The 22,522-nt window shown below is 39.0% G+C and overlaps 1 protein-coding gene across 1 annotated transcript in view; it reads left to right on the top strand.

Annotated features, from left to right (window-relative positions):
- Positions 1–776: 776 nt before the first annotated feature.
- LOC139746598 (uncharacterized) overlaps positions 777–22,522 on the top strand; it is a 48,439-nt gene continuing 26,693 nt past the window's right edge. The window contains exons 1-4 of the mRNA XM_071658007.1: positions 777–1,063; positions 17,149–17,506; positions 18,955–19,130; positions 21,507–21,781. Coding sequence (XP_071514108.1) covers positions 978–1,063; positions 17,149–17,506; positions 18,955–19,130; positions 21,507–21,781 — 895 coding nt within the window. The 5' untranslated portion in view covers positions 777–977. The remainder of the gene's footprint in view (positions 1,064–17,148; positions 17,507–18,954; positions 19,131–21,506; positions 21,782–22,522) is intronic.

Genomic DNA, 22,522 nt, shown 5'->3' with positions numbered 1-22,522 from the left:
GGAAATCATCCCCTCTGTTTTTTTTTATTTTTTTCTGAAAAGAAGAAACAGAGAAGGGGGCCAGGTGAGGATATTCCCTCAAAGGCCTAGTCCTCTGTTCTTGACGCTACCTCGCTAATGCGGGAAATGGCAAATAGTGAAAGAAAAAAAAAATATATATATTTTTTTTTCATACTATTCGCCAAATATATATATATATATATATATATATATATATATATTTATTTATTTATATATATACACACATATCGAGTTAGTGCATATTCAGTATACCAGCAGTAATCTCGAAAGAAACTACAGTTTCTCCCGCGCATTTGTAACTGATAAGAAACTAATTATGTAGCTGCTCTCCAATGAAACGTGTCAGTTAAAATTCGCACACATACTCTTAAGTAATTCATTGTTTTCGAAAGAATGTTTGTCTAAACATGGCTACACAAGAGCGTACAATGAACTGAGGGCAGTATGTTTAGATGTATATATATATCTGTAGCTGCTCATTGACGTCTGAACTTTTTCTCTAACCCACCTGTCATACGTCATAGTTGACATTGGTGACGTCATGTAAGGTAAAGTAAAATATAAGATTGTACATTTATGCTTTGTGGACGAGTCTCAGTGGATATTTTTGCCTTAAATTCTGATTATGTTTTTTCGTGGGTATGTTTCTTGGGCTAACTTTCACTGATTGACAAAGAAATCGCCAAAATTATTCTCTTTTAAATTTTGTGTTGTGGTTGAGTCGGACAGCACGTGATGTTTACAAGGGAAATGGAAGAGGCTCAGGGACTAGTCATCCATACCTTAGCAAATGATCTACGTTTTGGCGTCGACATAATTTATCGTGACTGTTTATTCAAGTTTGGAAGGTCTAAAGTGTTTGTTCCGGTAGACGATTGGGAAAAAAGAGTTTACCATTGGGCACAGGAATTTGAATTTTGTAAACGAGTCTACCGTAAAATGTCTGGCGGCGAGTGATGGAGCTATGGAACAAGCTCTTCACACATCGTAAGAAAAGTGAAGTCAATAAGGCACAGAAGACAATAACTTCCACGGTCCAGAGGTGAGTGATCCTCGATGCCTCTGATATTGTATAATATCCATACTAACAATGAAGAAAGTGAATTGACTAAGTCGTTTGGTGTTGGCGGGGACCCAGAACTCATCAGCTGATTATGACACCTTGCGGTCATGTGAGAGCTACAAGGTATTTCCCTGTTGTAAACATGCCTTTATCCTCTCCTAGAATTAGGAGTTATTATCAACTGAAGAACTGTATATTGTTTTACCCCCAAAGATGCTCGCACATTTAAGGTTAGAATAGAATAAGGATGTTAATGCTGCTCTGTATGTGCTTCTCTTAACAAAAGTATATTAATTTTGAATGAACGGTCGGTGGCCTGTTAATAAGTGCTCTGTTCTGTGTTCTTTAGGTAACAGACATTGCTTAAAGAGCTGATGGGATGTGGTTTGCTGTAGTTAACGATAATTATGTCTAAAGAAAGGTAGGTTAGATTTCTATTGAAGATTATAAGAATTTATGTATGTGCAAAAGCTATTACTTTTATTGATAAGCATTTTTGTCTTTAAACTTAACACAAGTAATTGAAATCTACTGTTTCTGTGTGATTTAAGCAAAACTTGTTGTCCCTTGCATTCGTTTTAGGCCAAAATGCTACCTTTGTCCACAAGCTCACTTTAGTGTACAGTCCTTAGATTCCTAGTCCACACTGTGGGCTGCTGTATTGTTCTTTTTCTTGTTGATAGAGTAGCAAAGCCTTTTTAGCACTACAGTCTTTGACTGAAACAAATCTAGTAGTGTTGCCCTTGATCTAGGCACATGCTTTTCAGGGGCATGACAAAACCTTGATATATTCCAATATTTGCCAAAATGCACCAAAATAACTGTGTGCTATCCATATTGCCTAAATAGTGTTCAGGTGACTTGATAGAACAAGCTTTGTTGTAATAATAGAAACAGATTCGTAACAGATCGAAGAAAAAACATTATTTTCCTTGGTATTCTCACCAGGTTGGTCTTTCAAACGCTGATAAACATTTTGAGTAGTGAAGTAGTAAGAATTTTGTTTTTCACCATCAAATGAAAGAGCATGATAAAAGAATAATAAAGCAACCTAGAAACAAGTGGTATTGGTCTTAACCAAGAAAAAGAAAATTGTGGTTATAGCATATTAGTAAGATAGCATTGACTGCAGTAAACAGCCTGATGTTATCATGTCTGTGTTAACATAGTGTATTGATGCACCTCGTTTTTTATATCAGGATAATGTCCACCATTTTCCACATCTCCTTTGCTTCTGAAGCTATTTATATAGAATGTTTAAGAATAAAGACAAGGTTAAGACTAGGTGTAAAACTCTCACCTCGACACACAAATAGTAAAAATCTGCAAAGTAAAATGCTAACAGACATCAACCCAGCATTCTCAGCTCAGCCTTGTTATTAATATTACTCATGGTATATGATGATGACAGTGGTTGATTGCTTTAATGATGATTTATTCAACATATGTAGTCAGTACAATATAGTGTAGATGAAATTAATATAATTTCTTTATTTGTTGTCCCCTTTTGTAAAGTCATCATAAAATATATTTTGATGTATTTTTTATTCTTGTTTGGTGAGTATATGCAACAAGGGAAAGTTTTGTTAAATCACTTATGAATAACTTCAGTCTCCCTTGACTTCTCAGTATGATAAGCCATCCTCAGGACTTTACCTTGCTTCTGAACAAAGTAATGTACTATGCCTGAGAAAGTAGAGTCTGCTTCTTGAATTGAAATTACAAGTACATACCCATTTGATATTTTTTCATATACTTTCTCAATTTTCTCTTTTGATATTTGATATTTTCATAAGTGTGTGTGTGTTTGTGTGTCTGTGTGTGTGTATATGTGGCCTAGGAAAGATATCTGGGTTCCTTTAATACTTTTGATTTTTGGGTCATTTCAGCAAAATTTTAGAGCCAATCATTCATATGCAAAATATAATCCTTCAACTTAGTGCTCCACCTGCACCACTAAGGATTTAGCTTAGTAAATATAAGGTTTAGAATTCTTTTTCTTGGCTATCAGATATAATGATATTGAATAAAACACTTTATATAATGTTTTACATTTTCAACATCCATCACTTCTGTAGTGTCCCTGGGCTACACTTGCAAGAGGTTGCATCATGAATGAAAAATGATATTTGGCAAAACAGTATCTTTTGGATTACAATCTTATCAAAGAACTTCAAACTCCAAAGGCGTATATATTTCCCTGTTGTGCTGGAAGTAGCACAGCCTTGGCCTATAGTAGCCTTTAGAAGGGGCCCTGGGTAAGACGTTGAGTCTTTTTTAGAAATTGGTTTTGATATAATTTTATATAAATAAAGTTACTTCTTTGATTGTGTAAATGAAGATGATTTACTTCTTATTACTTTCAAGCATTTCTTTTGTCATTTATGTATTATTGTATACAACTTATATACTAACTTCCTCTCCCCAAGAGTCACTTCTCACTTATGAGGATTCTGTAGCATTTGGAAAAATGGCCACATCTACCAGTTGCAGGGCAACTAAGAGGCAAATGCTTGGTGTCCCTGCTGTAGCATTAGCATCATAGGCATGAATGGTCCAGGGATATATTGAAATTGTGGTGCCATAGGGATGGGTAATGTTTAGTGCACTGATGGGAAAGTATGAGACCTGTTTGTCAGGGGACTTTATCTTCTGATGTGTGTATGTGTTGGGATGGTTGGAGTTCAAGATTGATTTGGAAGGGCCTTATGCTCGTTGAGCCATTTCAGATTGTATATATTTTGTCAGTTTTATATTTGCTAGGAGGTGGGGGATCTGTGAGTAGAGGATGCTGAAGTGTGTGGCAGGGGCAAGATTTTTATTTCTACTTGGAGGGTGATGGTTAGTTAGGAGTGGTTTAGATGGGAGGATATAGCATTGTTTTACAGAATTGAGTGCAAGCACCTTGAGTTAGGATTGCGTTGGGAAGGTCTTTGTTTCACTCTTCAGGTGTTGAGTTTTTGTTGTTGACTCGGCAGCTAGTGATCATTCTGAGTACACTATTATGAGTGGTTTGCTGTTTCATTGTATTTTCTTTTGAGAGTATAGAAGACCAGGCAGGCGAAGTGTGAAGTGGAATGGATGAATTGTATCAGCATTTGTATCATCACCACTCATCAAAAGCATATTAATAACAAGGTCGTGCTGAGATCTCAGGGTTTACATCTGTTACTTGTATGTAGATTTTTATTGTGTTATTGTGTTTTGTATGTTTGTATTGATGTAGAGTAATTAGAAATTGTCTTAATTTGTAAGAAAAGTTTTTTGATACTGTTATGCATGTGTAAATGGCCAAAAAAAGTCTGATGTGCATGTAAAAGGTTAAAAAGGTGATGATGGATAATCCATGTATATTAGAATCTAAATTTAGAGGATGTGGGTAGTTACTTATTTCAATTTACATTACTAGAGGACATTTAATCATTTTTTGTAAGATTGCTTGAAGGTAGGTTATACATTATTAACCACCATTGTACAGATGTGATTGGGAAAGCTGTGCCTTTATTAAAACATTAAATAACTTCTTTTTGTAGTTGAATTGATGCTAGAAAGTGATGATTTGTGAAGACATGATTATGTAGATTTTTTCGTTTACAATAATGAATTTGTGTAGAGTTGTCTGAATGTCAAAGAAAATGTGATTTTAATTAATGTAAAAGAAGGTGAAACAGTTCTGAAAATGTATTTAACCAGTGAGAACCTCACTCATGACCTCCTAGCAACTGACATTTACCTTATCTTTAAATTTTACTTGAAAAATTGACAGCAGTGGTCTTGTTTGTATCCAGTTGCTTTGTGCCTGTGTATATTGAAACATACAGCAGCATGTATCACCGTTTGGTGGGACACAGTAGTCATTTACAGGTATATTTTTATTATGTTGTTGCAGACTTGAGAGACAAAATTTAGGTGAGATATGTGACCAGTAATGTATTGTATGTGCTTTCATTGCAGTGAAGGGCAGCAGTGCAAGGCAGTTAGGTTTGGTTAGATTGTCGTATTTGCAGCCAATTGATTTATCTTCACCCTTACATTTTCTGTAGTCTTCAAAGATCTCTCCACTTTTTAGGGTTTGTTCTAAATTGAAGGATGGGGGTCCTTTAGTTATTGGCTCTGGAACATGTCTCCTTGTTACAAATTTCTCATTTCTAGCATACAGTCCATTGCTCTGTGAAGTTTGTTAGAATTGGAGTTTAATGTTAAGGCTGCTCAAAATCTTTCATAGTGTTCACCTGTAGAATTCTGTTTTAAAACAGTGCCAAGTAATGTGTATTTTTTCCCATCCTTCATCAATAAAATCTGTGGGTAGGGCATTGAAGGCGAGGGAAAATGTTAGGATAGATAATATAAAAGTTAAGAAATCATATATAATAAAAATGTGCAAAACCTGTAGAAACCAATTTTATTTCCACAGGGCTGTCATTTACCACATTTTCAGTGTTAGTTTATAACAGAAATGCTGTTTTATGATCTTGTGGAGACCTGTTGCTGGCATATTTTCAGTTTGCTTTGAAATGTCATCTTTTGGAGACCTGGTAAGGGTATATAAAATATGTTAAAAGTAAGATGTGCTTTAATGGTCGTATATGAAAGTTAATATTGCAAATGTTCATCATTAGGCACAGTATGAGGAGGGGCATAAATTTCCTTTTAGGATAGTATCTTCTATTGCACACATTTATTGTGAACCAAACTATTATGGCTAGGTCTTCAGTGAAACATATCCGACAGAAAATATTCTACCTCAGTATACTAACATTCGAACTCAGCAGACAGAAGAGATATAATTAATGGATTATTCCAGAAAACTGAGTGAAAAATATGTTACACAGAATAGAACAAATTTCTAACCTTTTTTTTGTAGTGTAGTAGTAATGGGAGGTGTTTAAAACCTAAGCGGGAGTGTTACTCATTTTTGTTTTGGGTGTGTGGTTTCTGATGGATGAATGTGGTTTGTTGGAGTTTAAGACCTAGTTGGGAGGTCGGTTGTCTCATGCTTGTCAGTCATTTAGTGTACATGAATTTGTTAGTGTTCTGTTTGCCACTTGAGGATGGATAGTTGATGATATCCCCTTCCATTGACGAAGTAGGTCGAAGAATCCTCTTTCGCATTTCCCCCTTTCTGTGATCTAGTATCTTCAAGTAGTGTTAGGCATATAAACTGTTGATGTAATTAATTCCTCTTCCTTTTATATTTTTCTTTTACTTGAGGTGGCATGTGATTGGGGATTCTTTTGCCCAGAAAAAAGAAATAAGTGCTGAAGGGGGTAGGTGAGTGATGGAAGTAGTTAATGTGGTTATCGATGATTGGATTTGCTTCGAATAGTTCTGTGAATGGTACATGTTTGTGTTACTAGACTTCGCATGCACAAAGTTGCACCGCAGGTGTAAGTCACCCGTAGCGAATCTGTGATATTGGGGGTACAGTGTCTCTTCAAAAGAGCTTCTCATTTTGAAGGAGTTGAAGTAGTGCAGCCTTGGGCTGCATGAGTGTTTAGAAAGGTCCTGGGTAGCATAGGGACTCTGTCATGGAAAGTATTCCCGGTGCAGTTATAAGTAATACTAATGATATATAAGGGCGAACGGTAAAAAAAAATTAGGACTTGGCGAAGTTACCCGACCTCCCCCTCCCATTCCACCTGTGGTTTCTATTATCCGGTTCTGTTGATTAGGTGTGAAGTTACTTTGATTTTGATATTAAAAGGTCAAGGTCACTGGTCACGTTGAGTTGGCTTTGTGTATTGAATTTCCATACAATAATCGCAATCGGACGCGGTAGATTCATATTGAATTTACTCGTACACGAGTACATGATTTTGTTTGCATACGTTAGATTCGTTCTCATGGAATGTTTTTTTATTAATATGTGGCAAGTATGGAAAGTCGGTATTTATGTTGGTCTAAAATTCAAGGTCACTGCTGCATAATGAAATTATATGGTTTGTGCACCATAACTGGTGCTACAGTATGGGTTTTACCTGAACACTTATTGTCAAAGACTACCAAATGTCAGGGAATATAATTGCGGTTATTTGAATAACATTTTACGAATTAACTTTTTGTTTTTAGATTCTTGGGAAGTGCATTTTTGAATTGCACCGAGTGGGGCTTTGATGATGGCTATTCATTGGTGAAAGTTGTGCATATTGTCTTTCCTTCTTGGCCAGTGCCATCCCTTTTGGAGGAATCACTACAGAACCTATAAAGTAAGCTTTCCCCCTAAACTGTTCCCAGTCTATGAACGTTTGTACTCCCAAATTTTGCGGGCTGTAGGTATTGGAATGTCGTAATTTTGAATTATGTTATTTAAAGATGTCAGGTAATGTTGTTTGTGGTGGTGCTATGTTAGTCGTAGAGGTGTACATGTTAGTGATCGAATTGTTGTTGTTTGGTAGTGTATTGGTGGTACTTGTGTTAGTAGTGGTGGTGGGCGGGTGAGAGTGGTGGGGGCCGGGTCAGCCAGCCGAGGGAGGTGAGGGCGGGTTATTTCTGTGGACACACTGCCACTAGTCACATGAGAGAGTGAGGCACACTTGGACCCGTGCCGCGCACGCTTTCCTCTCCCCACCTGCCGTAGTACTTAGCCGATTGGTAGCACTCCCTTCATCCCCTAGGGACTGGGTTCTCCCTCACATCTCTTGAACATTAGATTTATTTTCTTGCAGTATGAAAACTTTAGCCAGCAAGATAACTCACAATATAGCTGTGGTGGTATATACTTTTTTTTTGCGAGCCGTTAGCCAGCAAGATAACTTACAATATAGCTGTGGTGGTATATACTTTTTTTTTTTTTGCGAGCCGTACATGCATCAATGTTAATCTTTTCAAATGGACCATTAGATTATTTTCGTAGTTTATTAGGGTTTCCCTTGTTTTATGGTAAAAATGTATGGATGTGTCGGCCGTGTGGGTACTCTGGGTGTGCCACACATGGGGTTATGGTTATGTGTGGATGGTGATGGTGCTGAGTTGGCCGTTTGAGTGGTGGTGTTGTGTGTGGTGAATGCTTGTCGGCCGTGTTGGGGTTTGGATGTATGTGTCGGCCGTGTGGGTGGTGACTGTGTCAGCCTTCTGGGTGGTGTGTGTGTGTGTATGTGGGTAGTATGTGTGCGTTTACGTTAGTCACGTGGGTGGTTTGTTTGCCAACCATGTGGGTGTTGGGTATGTGTATCGTTCGTGTGGATTGTGTGTGTATCGAGACAGTAGGCCACGTGGCAAGTGAGTGTCTGTTGGCTATGTGGATGTGTGTGTTGGCTGTTTAGTGTTGGATATTTATGTCGGTCATGTGGGTGGTGGTGGTTGGGTTTGTCAGTTGCGTAGGTGTTGTGTGTGTGTGTCTGTGTGTGTGTCGGCCACATGGGTGATGGTTATGTGTGTCAGCTGTGTGTTGGCCATGTGGGTAGTGGGTGTGTGTTGGCCGTCGTGGTGGTGGTGAGTGTTATGTTATAAACTAAGTAAGAGTACCAGGAACTTTGAGTTGAGGTTTCAGACAAAACTTTACATTCACGTTATGTATCGACGTAAGTCTGCTTGTAACTAGGAATATATATATATATATATATATATATATATATATATATATATATATATATATTTTTTTTTTTTTTTTTTTTTTTTTTTTTTATATACTTTGTCGCTGTCTCCCGCGTCTGCGAGGTAGCGCAAGGAAACAGACGAAAGAAATGGCCCAACCCCCCCCATACACATGTACATACACACGTCCACACACGCAAATATACATACCTACACAGCTTTCCATGGTTTACCCCGGACGCTTCACATGCCTTGATTCAATCCACTGACAGCACGTCAACCCCTGTATACCACATCGCTCCAATTCACTCTATTCCTTGCCCTCCTTTCACCCTCCTGCATGTTCAGGCCCCGATCACACAAAATCCTTTTCACTCCATCTTTCCACCTCCAATTTGGTCTCCCTCTTCTCCTCGTTCCCTCCACCTCCGACACATATATCCTCTTGGTCAATCTTTCCTCACTCATTCTCTCCATGTGCCCAAACCATTTCAAAACACCCTCTTCTGCTCTCTCAACCACACTCTTTTTATTTCCACACATCTCTCTTACCCTTACGTTACTTACTCGATCAAACCACCTCACACCACACATTGTCCTCAAACATCTCATTTCCAGCACATCCATCCTCCTGCGCACAACTCTATCCATATCCCACGCCTCGCAACCATACAACATTGTTGGAACTACTATTCCTTCAAACATACCCATTTTTGCTTTCCGGGATAATGTTCTCGACTTCCACACATTTTTCAAGGCTCCCAAAATTTTCGCCCCCTCCCCCACCCTATGATCCACTTCCGCTTCCATGGTTCCATCCGCTGACAGATCCACTCCCAGATATCTAAAACACTTCACTTCCTCCAGTTTTTCTCCATTCAAACTCACCTCCCAATTGACTTGACCCTCAACCCTACTGTACCTAATAACCTTGCTCTTATTCACATTTACTCTTAACTTTCTTCTTCCACACACTTACCAATTTATTTATTTATTTTGCTTTGTCGCTGTCTCCCGCGTTAGCGAGGTAGCGCAAGGAAACAGACGAAAGAAATGGCCCAACCCCCCCCATACACATGTACATACACACGTCCACACACGCAAATATACATACCTACACAGCTTTCCATGGTTTACCCCGGACGCTTCACATGCCTTGATTCAATCCACTGACAGCACGTCAACCCCTGTATACCACATCGCTCCAATTCACTCTATTCCTTGCCCTCCTTTCACCCTCCTGCATGTTCAGGCCCCGATCACACAAAATCCTTTTCACTCCATCTTTCCACCTCCAATTTGGTCTCCCTCTTCTCCTCGTTCCCTCCACCTCCGACACATATATCCTCTTGGTCAATCTTTCCTCACTCATTCTCTCCATGTGCCCAAACCATTTCAAAACACCCTCTTCTGCTCTCTCAACCACACTCTTTTTATTTCCACACATCTCTCTTACCCTTACGTTACTTACTCGATCAAACCACCTCACACCACACATTGTCCTCAAACATCTCATTTCCAGCACATCCATCCTCCTGCGCACAACTCTATCCATATCCCACGCCTCGCAACCATACAACATTGTTGGAACTACTATTCCTTCAAACATACCCATTTTTGCTTTCCGGGATAATGTTCTCGACTTCCACACATTTTTCAAGGCTCCCAAAATTTTCGCCCCCTCCCCCACCCTATGATCCACTTCCGCTTCCATGGTTCCATCCGCTGACAGATCCACTCCCAGATATCTAAAACACTTCACTTCCTCCAGTTTTTCTCCATTCAAACTCACCTCCCAATTGACTTGACCCTCAACCCTACTGTACCTAATAACCTTGCTCTTATTCACATTTACTCTTAACTTTCTTCTTCCACACACTTACCAATTTATTTATTTATTTTGCTTTGTCGCTGTCTCCCGCGTTAGCGAGGTAGCGCAAGGAAACAGACGAAAGAATGGCCCAACCCACCCACATACACATGTATATACATAAACGCCCACACACGCACATATGCATACCTATACATTTCAGCGTATACATACATATACATACACAGACATATACATATATACACATGCACATACTCATACATGCTGCCTTCATCCATTCTCGCCACCACCCCGCCACACATGAAATGGCACCCCCCCCCTTCCCCTCTCCCCGTGTGCGCCCGAGGTAACGCAAGGAAAAAAGACAACAAAGGCTACATTCGTTCACACTCAAGTCTCTAGCTGTCATGTGTAATGCACCAAAACCACAGCTCCCTTTCCACATCCAGGCCCCTCAAAACTTTCCATGGTTTACCCCAGACGCTTCACATGCCCTGGTTCAATCCATTGACAGCACGTCGACCCGATATACCACATCGTTCCCATTCACTCTATTCCTTGCATGCCTTTCAGGCCCCGATCGCTCAAAATCTTTTTCACTCCTTCCTTCCACCTCCAATTTGGTCTCCCACTTCTTGTTCCCTCCACTTCTGACACATATATCCTCGTTGTCAATCTTTCCTCATACATTCTCACCATGTGACCAAACCATTTCAATACACCCTTTTCTGCTTTCTCAACCACCTTTATTACCACACATCTCTCTTACCCTTTCATTACTTACTCGACCAAACCACCTCACACCACATATTGTCCTCAAACATCTCATTTCCAACACATCCACCTTCCTCACAACCCTATCAATAGCCCATGCCTCGCAACCATATGACATTGTTGGAACCGCTATTCCTTCAAACATACCCATTTTCGCTCTCTGAGATAACATTCTCACCTTCCACACATTCTTCAGCGCTCACAGAACCTTCGCCCCCTCCCCCACCCTGTGACTCACCTCTGCTTCTATGGTTCCATCCTCTGCCAAATCCACTCTTGGATATCTAAAATACTTCACTTCCTCCAGTTTTTCTCCATTCAGACATACCACCCAGTTTACTTGTCCCTCAACCCTGCTGAACCTAATAACCTTGCCATTATTCACGTTAACTCTCAGTTTTCTTCTTTCACACACTTTACCAAACTCAGTCACCAACTTCTGCAGTTTCTCATCAGAATCAGCCACCAGTGCTGTATCATCAGCGAACAACAACTGACTCACTTCCCAAGCCCTGTCATCCATAACAGACTGCATACTTGCCCCTCTCCCCAAAACTCTTGCATTCACCTCCCTAACAACCCCATCCATAAACAAATTATACAACCATGGAGACATCACCCACCCCTGCCGCAAACCGACATTCACTGAGAACCAATCACTTTCCTCTCTTCCTACTCATACACATGCCTTACATCGGCAATAAACACTTTTCACTGCTTCTAGCAACTTATCTTCTTCTAGCTTCTAGCAACTTATCTCCCACACCATACACTCTTAATCCCTTAATCTGCCTTCTCCAGATCCATAAATGCTACATACAAATCCATCTGTTTTTCTATTTCTCTTATACATTCTTGAAAGCAAACACCTGATCCACACATCCTCTACCACTTCTGAAACCACACTGCTTTAACCCAATCTGATGTTCTGTACATGCCTTCACCCTCTCAATCAATACCCTCCCAAATAATTTCCCAGGAATACTCAACAAACTTATACCTCTGTAATTTGAGCACTCACCTTTATCCCCTTTACCTTTGTACAATGGCACTATGCATACATTCCGCCAATCCTCAGGCACCTCACCATACATACATTAGATATCCTTACCAACCAGTCAACAACACAGTCCCCCCTTTTTTAATAAATTCCACTGCAATACCATCCAAACCCGCTGCCTTGCCAGCTTTCATCTTCTGCAAAGCTTTTACTACCTCTTTTCTGTTTGCCAGAGGGGAGGGGGCAAAAGTTCTAAGAGTGTTGAAAAATGTGTGGAAGGCAAGAACATTATCTCGGAAAGCAAAAATGGGTATGTTTGAAGGAATAGTGGTTCCAACAATGTTATATGGTTGCGAGGCGTGGGCTATAGATTGAGTTGTGTGGAGGAGGGTGGATGTGTTGGAAATGAGATGTTTGAGGACAATATGTGGTGTGAGGGGGTTTGGTCGAGTAAGTAATGAAAGGGTAAGAGAGATGTGTGGTAATGAAAAGAGTGTGGTTTAGAGAGCAGAAGAGGGTGTTTTGAAATGGTTTGGTCACATGGAGAGAATGAGTGAGGAGAGATTGACAAAGAGGATATATGTGTCAGAGGTGGAGGGAAGGAGAAGTGGGAGACCAAATTGGAGATGGAAAGATGGAGTGAAAAAGATTTTGAGTGATCGGGGCCTGAACATGTAGAAGAATGAAAGGCGTGCAAGGAATAGAGTGAATTGGAACGATGTGGTATACCAGGGTTGATGTGCTGTCAATTGATTGAACCAGGGCATGTGAAGCGTCTGGGGTAAACCATGGAAAGTTTTGAGGGGCCTGGATGTGGAAAAGCAGCTGTGGTTTCGGTGCATTATTACATGACAGCTAGAGACTGGGGATAGGGGAGAAAGAATACTTCCCAAGTATTCCCTGCGTGTTGTAGAAGGCGACTAAAAGGGGAGGGAGCTGGTGGCTAGAAATCCTCCCCTCTCGTTTTTTTTTAATTTTCCCAAAGAAGGAACAGAGAAGGGGGCCAGGTGGGGATATTCTCTTAAACACCCAGTCCTTTGTTCTTGGCACTACCTTGCTGACACAGGAGATGGCGAATAGTATGAAAGAAAAAGAAATATTTATATATATATATATATATATATATATATATATATATATATATATATATATATATATATATATATATATATATATATATCATTTTTATATATAATTACCTTAGGACCAATTGATATAAAAGACTTTTCTAGAGGATCCTGCTTCTCAACACTGCTGCTTCCAGTTGCTTGGAAATAAAGACTCCTTTGGATTGAGAAAGTCTTTGATGAGACTTTTTAGCGACATGTGTTCCTGGCGTTACCTGGCTAACATGGAAAATGCTGGACAATTAGAAAAATAATTCACTGCTTCATAGTTTTTACTTATGACTGATTGAATTGTTTAGATAATTATTACGCATTATGTACTTGATTTTCAGATAGACTGTAATTCACAGAGTTATGTACAGTTTGTTAAACACAACACTGATTAATCAGCATTGTCGTCTTTCTTCTATATGAAGCTGTGAGTTTGAGAGCTAGGCTGTTTCAATGTCTTTTTCTCCTATTGCTGGAAGATTCTGGTTCCCTTTCTCTCCCTTTCTGTGGTGGCAGTATTCATCAGTTCATTTTCATTATCACTAACTTCTCTGAGAATATCAGAAATCATAATGAATATCACTTTCTTATGATGTTAACAGATCATATTTGTATTACGATAAGTTAGACATCTACTGAATTGATATCAATGATTAGTGAAAGTATCACTGTGTGCCCGGCAATGTCAAGCACGCATACCAGTTAAGGAGAGTGCCCTAGGAGTGCCAGGGCTGTAACTTCCTCCTCTGTGGTTTATGGGTAACTGACACACCTTTTTTCTTGTGCTAATCATAGTTACTAATGACATAGGGCACTTTTACATATTGAAAAAGTGCCGTGGAAGATTCTGCTCCCATTTTTTCTGTATCATTTTCTGTGATGGCATTGAGTATCTTCCAGTTTATCATCAATGTCACAAAAGCCCTTGAGACTGCTAGTAATCTTAATCAATTTCACTCTTATTGTTATGATAAAGCAATCATGTTCTTTTTGTTATGATAACAGTTCAACATCTACAGGAAGTGCATAATGCAAATTCCTGGGTGTGGCTGGTTCATAGCTTTCCACTTTGTGTTGATATGGGTAACTAACACACCAGGATTTCATTCCCAATGCTGGTTAAATTTGCCTGTGACTTACAGAGCATTTTGTATACAGAAAAGCTCACTTTTGATTTTAAGTGAGGATTGGAGGAGGCAGTCTATAAAAGTACTGTTATAGTCCCCCTATGATAACAAGTACAGGTGTTGCTAGGGTCCTTTAGTAGTATTGAATACTGCTGTGTTGTTTTGTTACCAACCAAACATATGAAAATAAACAAGTTAGAATATTATTTAGAGTAAAACCAGAGATGGTATACATGAATTACCGTAAAGACTGAAAGAACTGGAAATCACCATCCAAGAAAAAATAAGTTATGTGTGGCAATACATGGAAAGCATAAAGGAAAACATAATAGACCTGAAAGCCTCTCAGTAAGGAAGAATACCTAGGAACATACCACATCAGACAAAAACTATAAGAGAGCTCAGCAAGGAAGCTTGAATGGCTAATTGATACTTTGCCACGAAAAATAAGATATTTGCAAAGAATAGCTACCTACACATTTAAAAGAAAATTTGACATGTGGTTGAAATTAATCCCAAATGAACCCAGAATTGATAACTACCTTACAGCAGAAAGGACAAGTATTGTTCATCAAGTTGGATGTGAGGTGAGTGCTATGCATTAGCCCTGCCATCATGGCAAAATTTTATTATAGGTATTTGTAGGTTGGTACTTGTGGGTAGGTACTGTCTCTTAGGCAAATTCTGCTTGAAAGCATAATTGCAGACAGTCACATACTGTAATGGCATATGTAGGACCAATACTCAGAAGAGGGTCTTATCTGTTTCCTAAGCATTATAGGCCAGTTAGCTTGACCCTTTATGTATTAAGTACTTTAAAGTGATAAAAGGATACATGTTAGATCATCTGATCAAGAACAGTTACATAAACAAGGATTTTACCAAGAAAAAGTAAACAAACCAAATTATTAGCTTACGGAAATGATGAACATGAAGGTTTTACAATGTATGGCAAGAGAATGGACATTGTTTTCCTTGAATTTACCAAGGCCTTTGACAAAGGTAACCATAGAATTTTGCTTGAGAAAGTAGCAAAACAAAAGATTACAGAAAGGTATGGAAATCAGAGTAAAGAAACAAAAGATTACAGAGAGGTATAAAAATAAATCAGAGTTTTTAACTAACAGAAAGTTCATAGTAGCAAAAAGCACCATGTTTGATGAAGAATAACCAAACTTCTCTTTATGATGCTGATATAAAACACAGACAGCACAGGAAAAGATAACATAGTCCGATGACTTGTCAATTACACCTCAGTAAGCAAAACAATAGGATCGGAAGCTGATCAAAAAGAGATATTAAGAAATGATTTGATATGGACCTCTGTGGTGTGGTAGTTAGCATTGCTGACTGTGACTCATTCATGGGTTACCAGGGGTCAGGGCATAAGCTTGAATCTTGGTTGGAGTAGCCCATCCACAGTCAACCCAGTTGTTCAGTTAAGACAGATTCAATGACATTGTGTGTGGCATAATCAGCAGAGGTGTATGAAATAACAGGATTTTCAAGATCTATGGGGTGATTATTTTCATGACAGTGTTTATTGATTGCATTTTTGTGGTCATCCCTTTGTAGTGAATGATGGTGCCAATAACATCTCTCCCATTAGAAGCTGAAAGATGTGGAAAAAAACATAGCAAGTACCACTAGAAGCTGAAAGAAGTGGAACTTTATCATAGTCTAGGAAAAAGAAAAAGATACAGATTAATCTATATATGCTAAAAAATTAGTTAAATGAAAATATAATGAACTTCAAACCCCCACAACAAGAAAGAAACTTATTAAGTCTAAGAATGTCTTGAAATACACCAGAAAGAAATCAGACAAAAGAATGTACAAGATCTCAGCAAGAAAACTTGGAAAGCATTTTACTATACAACCAAGAGAAGAAATATAAAACATGGCCAGAATAACTACGGTAGTATTTAGGAGAAATCTGGATAATATTTATTTAATGTGGCTGCAAAATCTCACCATAGGTATTACAGTGAGGTACTTTCTCTCTCTCTCTCTCTCTCTCTCTCTCTCTCTCTCTCTCTTGAGAGAGAGTGCCAGAGCTGACAAAGGTGCATGGGTTTTGCTAGTTTGACAGCTCATGTGAGTCCTCTTGCTTACAGTTCTGCCTCCTGTGCCAAGTTTAGTCATGAGGTTCTCAGTTGTCTTGTATATTTCTCCCACACTACTGCTCTGGCATCATCTCCTCACATAAGTGCAAATGAAAGCTTATTAGAAAACTGAAGGGATCTTGTAGTTTTATCCCTTAGATGAAATCTTGAATGATAGATATCACCTTGAATAAAATGTTAATACGTCATAGACTGGATATTAAACTATTATATCTTGATATTACACATATTTCATGTGGACATTAAATGAATTACTGGAATGTTTGTAAGCTCTTATGATTGTGTGATAAGTATGTCAAGTGCTGTTGAGGTACTTTTGCCATTAATTTCAAAGGTGCGTCAGCTTAATAAGAAGTGTCATCATAATGAAAATAAAAGGAGAGAGAACATGGACAGTAGAGGGAATCCAGTTGATATATACCCTAATAAATGTGTTGTAACACAGTTTTCAACCATATGCAGATCAGTAGAGTGTTTACGGGAAAATTATAATGTGTGTAGATGTGGTAATTCTAGCAGCCACATTCCTGAAAACTGTTTCACTCCACTTTGCAGCTCCCAGAACCAGCCTGGAGGAGGATCTCCTCCATTTCATCTGGCAAAAGATGGTATTAGAGTTCTCTTGTTCCGCGAGTGTGATGCTCGAGGACGCAAGTTATTGTATGATTCAAAGACAGTGGTGCAAGTTCCAGTCACAGAAAATACATCAAATGTCTCTTCATGTAAAGCACCATTCAAGAGTAGCAGGACTAGTGGATCATCAGTCACTTCTCTTCCCAGTGGGGGAATATCTTCTGCAGCACAACAGTTTCAGGTTACAACCAACAAGATTTCATCTAATCTTAAGTCATCAGGGTGTTCCAGCCCCAAGCTTGATGTGTTTGCAGAGATAAGTGGTGGCTATGGCTATCAGGTAAGTTGTTTTAACATTTAACAGATTTTCCATTAATTGTAAAGCAGGCATAGTTGCATAAGTTTGTAGTAAAAGTTGGTTCTTATTACAATTACAAAAACAAGCATCCTTCATCACTTCATGTAAGTGAGAGGATAAGCATTCGTTTTTTTTTATATGGGTGTTAGAACTTATGTAGTATAACTGTTCTCTGTACTGTATTCACATGTTTTCATTCACCTATACTAACACCTTTTACAGTAAAACATACAATCTCTTCTTGTCACACCTAACACTTGACAACACTTAAGTCACACAATTCATTCTTTGCAACTCTAGGTTTTCCTGTGATAAGCACTTTGTGCTAGCCCTGCATTTTGGCGAGTGTAGTAGATAGAAGTAGAAGGTAGGATTGTTAGGTAGGATTATTAGTTAGGAGCATTAGGTAGCAGGAATATTAGGTAGACACATTAGGTAGAAGTAGATGGTAGGAATATTAGGTTGGAGCCTCAGAAAACATTGTGCTAGAGTTGCCCTCTGCCAGTGACCAGTTAAGGGTGTGGTACTAAAGATAAAGAAGTGGCACTAGAGTTTAACAGTTATGGAGGTTCTTTTGCTTTGGCCACCCCCTTGAGGGAGACCCCAAAGGGAACGGGTTTCAGAGATATTGATAGAAAACCAATTAGATTGTTTGGACCACTTAGAACAGACAGAGCATCCGCACTATTAGCTAGGGTTTCATTTCCAACCCTCAAAATTCACATTTTTCAAGTAGTTTAAAAAAATGTATTTAACCTTCAGTTTTGAAGACATTAATGCTGTTAAATCTTTGTAAGTTGCTAACATTCATAGTGTTCTTTCTCAGTTGTTCCAACTAGCTGCTACCCTTACATGAAACCATTGATCCCCAACCGGTGATCAAACATGGGAAACAGTGATCAAGTACGGAAAAAACTAATTCTCAGAAGAGGAAGTTAGAAGAGCAGGAACTAGGTGACCTAGTTTCTTTCAACTTTGAGATATTCATACCAAAGTAAAGGCTGTGTCTGGCCAAATGGCTATGAGGAAAAGCTGATGCAGTGTTTAGTTTATGGAATGCCATGGTTCAAGATTAGGGTTACATTTACAACCCATTAAACCTTTTAAGTTTTAATCAAAGGGCCAAACTGGTTTGAAAAGATGTGTTCTCAGTAGTGTGGTTGTTTCTTACCAATGTCTGTGTAATTTCAAGGCTTTTTATGTTATAAAGATATAAGAGTTATTCGAGGAGGTTGCCATCTAAGCTGTGAATAGTAAAACTGATGTTGGTTGAATGCTATCCATGGTTTTTAAACCACATTTAGCATATTCTTTGCTTTGCGTGTAGAACTTTCCTTATGCACTGATTTTGATATATAACACTTTAACACATTTTTATCTCTTCTACACCTTCATCCATTTAAGTACAAGAATTTTTTTTAATTTTACAGTATATGCAACAGGAGAATGACACGAAGATGCTTGGCGAGCTAGTATTTGGTACTGTAGCCTTGGCATATAAAGGATCATGCTCCAAACTGCACCTACTTCAGAACCCTCACCGCATTCTTCTGTCCCGCATCTCTCCTGCACCTCACTCGTATTTACGACCTTCTGGTGCTGGCAGGTCTGTTGTTTAGGGAATTTGTGTAATTTGATTGTTTTTTATATAACATGATTTCTTCCATCCTTCAGGTTCATCAAAGTTGGGTGTAAGTGTATGCTGATCTTTGCTTTAGTTTTATGATTTATCACATTTCTCATCATTAGATATGAAGGTAGGATTTTTATGGTATATGCAAATTAGGAGATTGATTTCTTTTGCTTCCTTGAAGTATATTTAACTTTTAGAAGTATGTTTCCAAACCCTTTTTCATATTAAGCTGACTATGGGAATGGGCAGACTAAGACCTATAGTGATAATGCTGCTTGTGCCACACTGGATTCCAGTTGTAATCAGTGCAAGGACACTGTTTTGAAATGGTTTGGTCACATGGAGAGAATGAGTGAGGAAAGATTGACAAAGAGGATATATGTTTCAGAGGTGGAGGGAATGAGGAGAAGTGGGAGACCAGATTAAAGGTGGAAAGATGGAGTGAAAAAGATTCTGAGCGATTGGGGCCTGAACTTGCAGGAGAGTGAAAGGCATGCAAGGAATAGAGTGAATTGGAACGATGCGGTATACCGGGGTTGGTGTGCTGTCAATGGATTGAACCAGGGCATGTGAAGCGTCTGGGGTAAACCGTGGAAAGTTTTGTGGGGCCTGGATGTGGAAAGGGAACTGTGGTTTCGGTGCATTATACATGACAGCTAGAGACTTAGTGTGAGCGAATGTGGCCTTTGTTGTCTTTTCCTAGCGCTACCTTGCACGCATGTGGGGGGAGAGGGTTGTCATGTGTGACGGAGTGGTGACGGGAATGAATATAGGCAGACAGTATGAATTATGTACATGTGTATATATGTATATGTCTGTGTATGTATATATATGTATGCGTTGAAATGTATAGGTATGTACATGTGCATGTGTGGACGTGTATGTATTTACATGTGTATGTGGGTAGGTTGGGCCATTCTTTAGTCTGTTTCCTTGCGCTACCTGGTTAATGGGGGAGACAGCGACAAAGTATAATAAAATATAACTATAATTAATATTATCTTCGTTTTGATTAACACATAGACTGGGGATGATCATTGTAGTTTCGGGAATGGTAGAGAATGTATGGATCTGATGTTTGGTTTAAAGAATATGTGCTGGAAATACTTTACAAAAACAGAAGATTTGTGTGTGTCATTTATGGACCAGGAGAATGTATGATAGGATTGATCGAAATACCCTTTGAAAAGACTTATGAATATATGGTGTGGAAGGATATTCACTAAAAGCAGTGAGAAATTTTTAGTGAGACTATGAGGTGTTTCTGCAAGTAGGTAGAAAGGAAAGTGCCTTGTAAACATATGATATTGTTGGAACTACTATTCCTTCAAACACCCATTTTTGCTCTCCCAGATAACATGCTCTCTTTCCACACATTTTTCATCGCTTGTATAGATACATGTACAGCAAACTCTCAATTTAACAGACTAATTGGGGGAAGGAGGTGTCTGTTAATGCTGAAAGTCCTTTAAATCGAGAATGTAACCTATGGGCCATTTTTTAGTATGATATGCAGTAATACAATATACATTTAACACTTCCTTTGAACTCCTCTATTACTTGATGCCATTTTGAATTGCAAAATTATTTGATAAATAAAGTCACAATTCTCCATGTACAACCTGACTGCAAGGTAGCTTGAAGCAGACTAAGGCTGAAACAAAGCGAGTATACTCTACACTACCAAAAAAAGTGCAGTATGAAATGTGTATGGTATGGCATTTGAGATTTTTTTTTTTTTTTTTCAATTTTTGAATTGTCACTGATTAGTGTATTATAATTTGTCGGGTCCATCAACTCTGAAATTTGTTAAATTGAGGGTTTACTGTACATACACATGTACACACTCATACTCGTTCACCGATATCCATACCGACGCCACCCTGTCTCACTGGAAGTTGCACAAATGCATGAAAGAAAAGTAAAGATGAAACATGTACATTCCTCTCCTCTCCATCACACCTGATCATCGCCCCCTGCGTTAGTGTGGTAGTGACAGGAAACAGACGAAGAAATATATGAGTTATACTTTCTTGTTTCTGCTGTGGACACCACTCGTCCCTGTGAGAGTAAAAGTATCAAATCAATATATCTCAAGACTTTATTCCCACAATGCAACAATGACTATGAAAGCCCCGAACATTTACTGCTCAGTTTGCCTGCACTCTCTCAATGTAGCCACACACACCCAACATTATTACACTTAATGACCTTTGGTCCCAGCTAGTGGATGTGGCTGGCCTCTTAAGCACGTCAGGATCTCTATAAATGATAGAAGGAACTCTGAAGTGGGAAGGTAAGAAACTGCATTTAAATCTTTTCGATAATGAAAAAAAATTCTCTTTGCAGTGACCAAGGAATAGAAGACTCATCATTCAGCAGCTCATTTAGCTCTTTGAGTGAAGCAATCTCAAGAGCAGACAGCTTAGAAATGCACTGGGGTCCAGCTGGTGGTGGTGGGGGCTCAGCATGGGCAGTGGATATGCCCTGTATGCTTAGCACATCTCACAGTGAAGGAGATTCAGGATTTGGTGGGCCTCCCTCACCTTATTCATCAGTGTGCGGTTCTTTTCTTTCCCCATCTTTACCCACTACCCCACATGGCACACCTTCATCACGCCAAGGTAAATTGTTACTTGCAAGATTTACTTAGTTTTTTCTTTTAAGGCTTTGTTCTAAAGGGAACTCTTATAGGTCTTGATGTTGCCTGGGGTTGCAGTATTTCAGAGCAGTAGAAATGCCTTATGAATGGTAGACAAACTGTTCTTTATTGAAAAAACAAAAAAGAAGGCTAAATGGAACTTCTTCTGAGTAAGTGAATGTTTGGTCCAGTTTAGTCACCAATAAAAACCGTGAGAAAAGTGTTAACATTTTAGGCCCTTCAACATGGCATCCCTTTCAGCAATACACTCATATGGATGCTATCTATAAATGTGCACCTTAAAAAGCACGCTTTGAATAGCTCATTTCAACTACTTGAATTCTAGAGCTGTATGTTCTTTTCTGCATTTATGTTTCACACTTACTGGTAATGGTTAGCAGAACCATTTTTTTTTCCCCCCCCAATTTAACTGAAACAGCATGGGCAACTGAGGCCCTAATCAAGACCATCTCTATCACTTGGATCCATTCTCCAGATGTCATGTGAAATGCACCGAAACCACAGCTCCCTGTTGACAACCAGGCCCCATAGACCTTTCCATTGTTTACCTTGGATGCTCCACATACCCTAGTTCAGTTCATTGACAGCATGTTGACCCCAGTATACCACATAGTTTCAGTTCACTCTATCCCATGCACACCTTTCACCCTCCTGGATGTTCAGGCCCAGATTGCTCAAAATAATTTTCACTTCATCCTTCCAT

The sequence above is a fragment of the Panulirus ornatus genome, chromosome 65 (assembly GCF_036320965.1).
Source record: "Panulirus ornatus isolate Po-2019 chromosome 65, ASM3632096v1, whole genome shotgun sequence".
Taxonomy (NCBI): Eukaryota; Metazoa; Arthropoda; class Malacostraca; order Decapoda; family Palinuridae; genus Panulirus; species Panulirus ornatus.
This window is presented reverse-complemented; position numbering and strand designations above follow the sequence as displayed.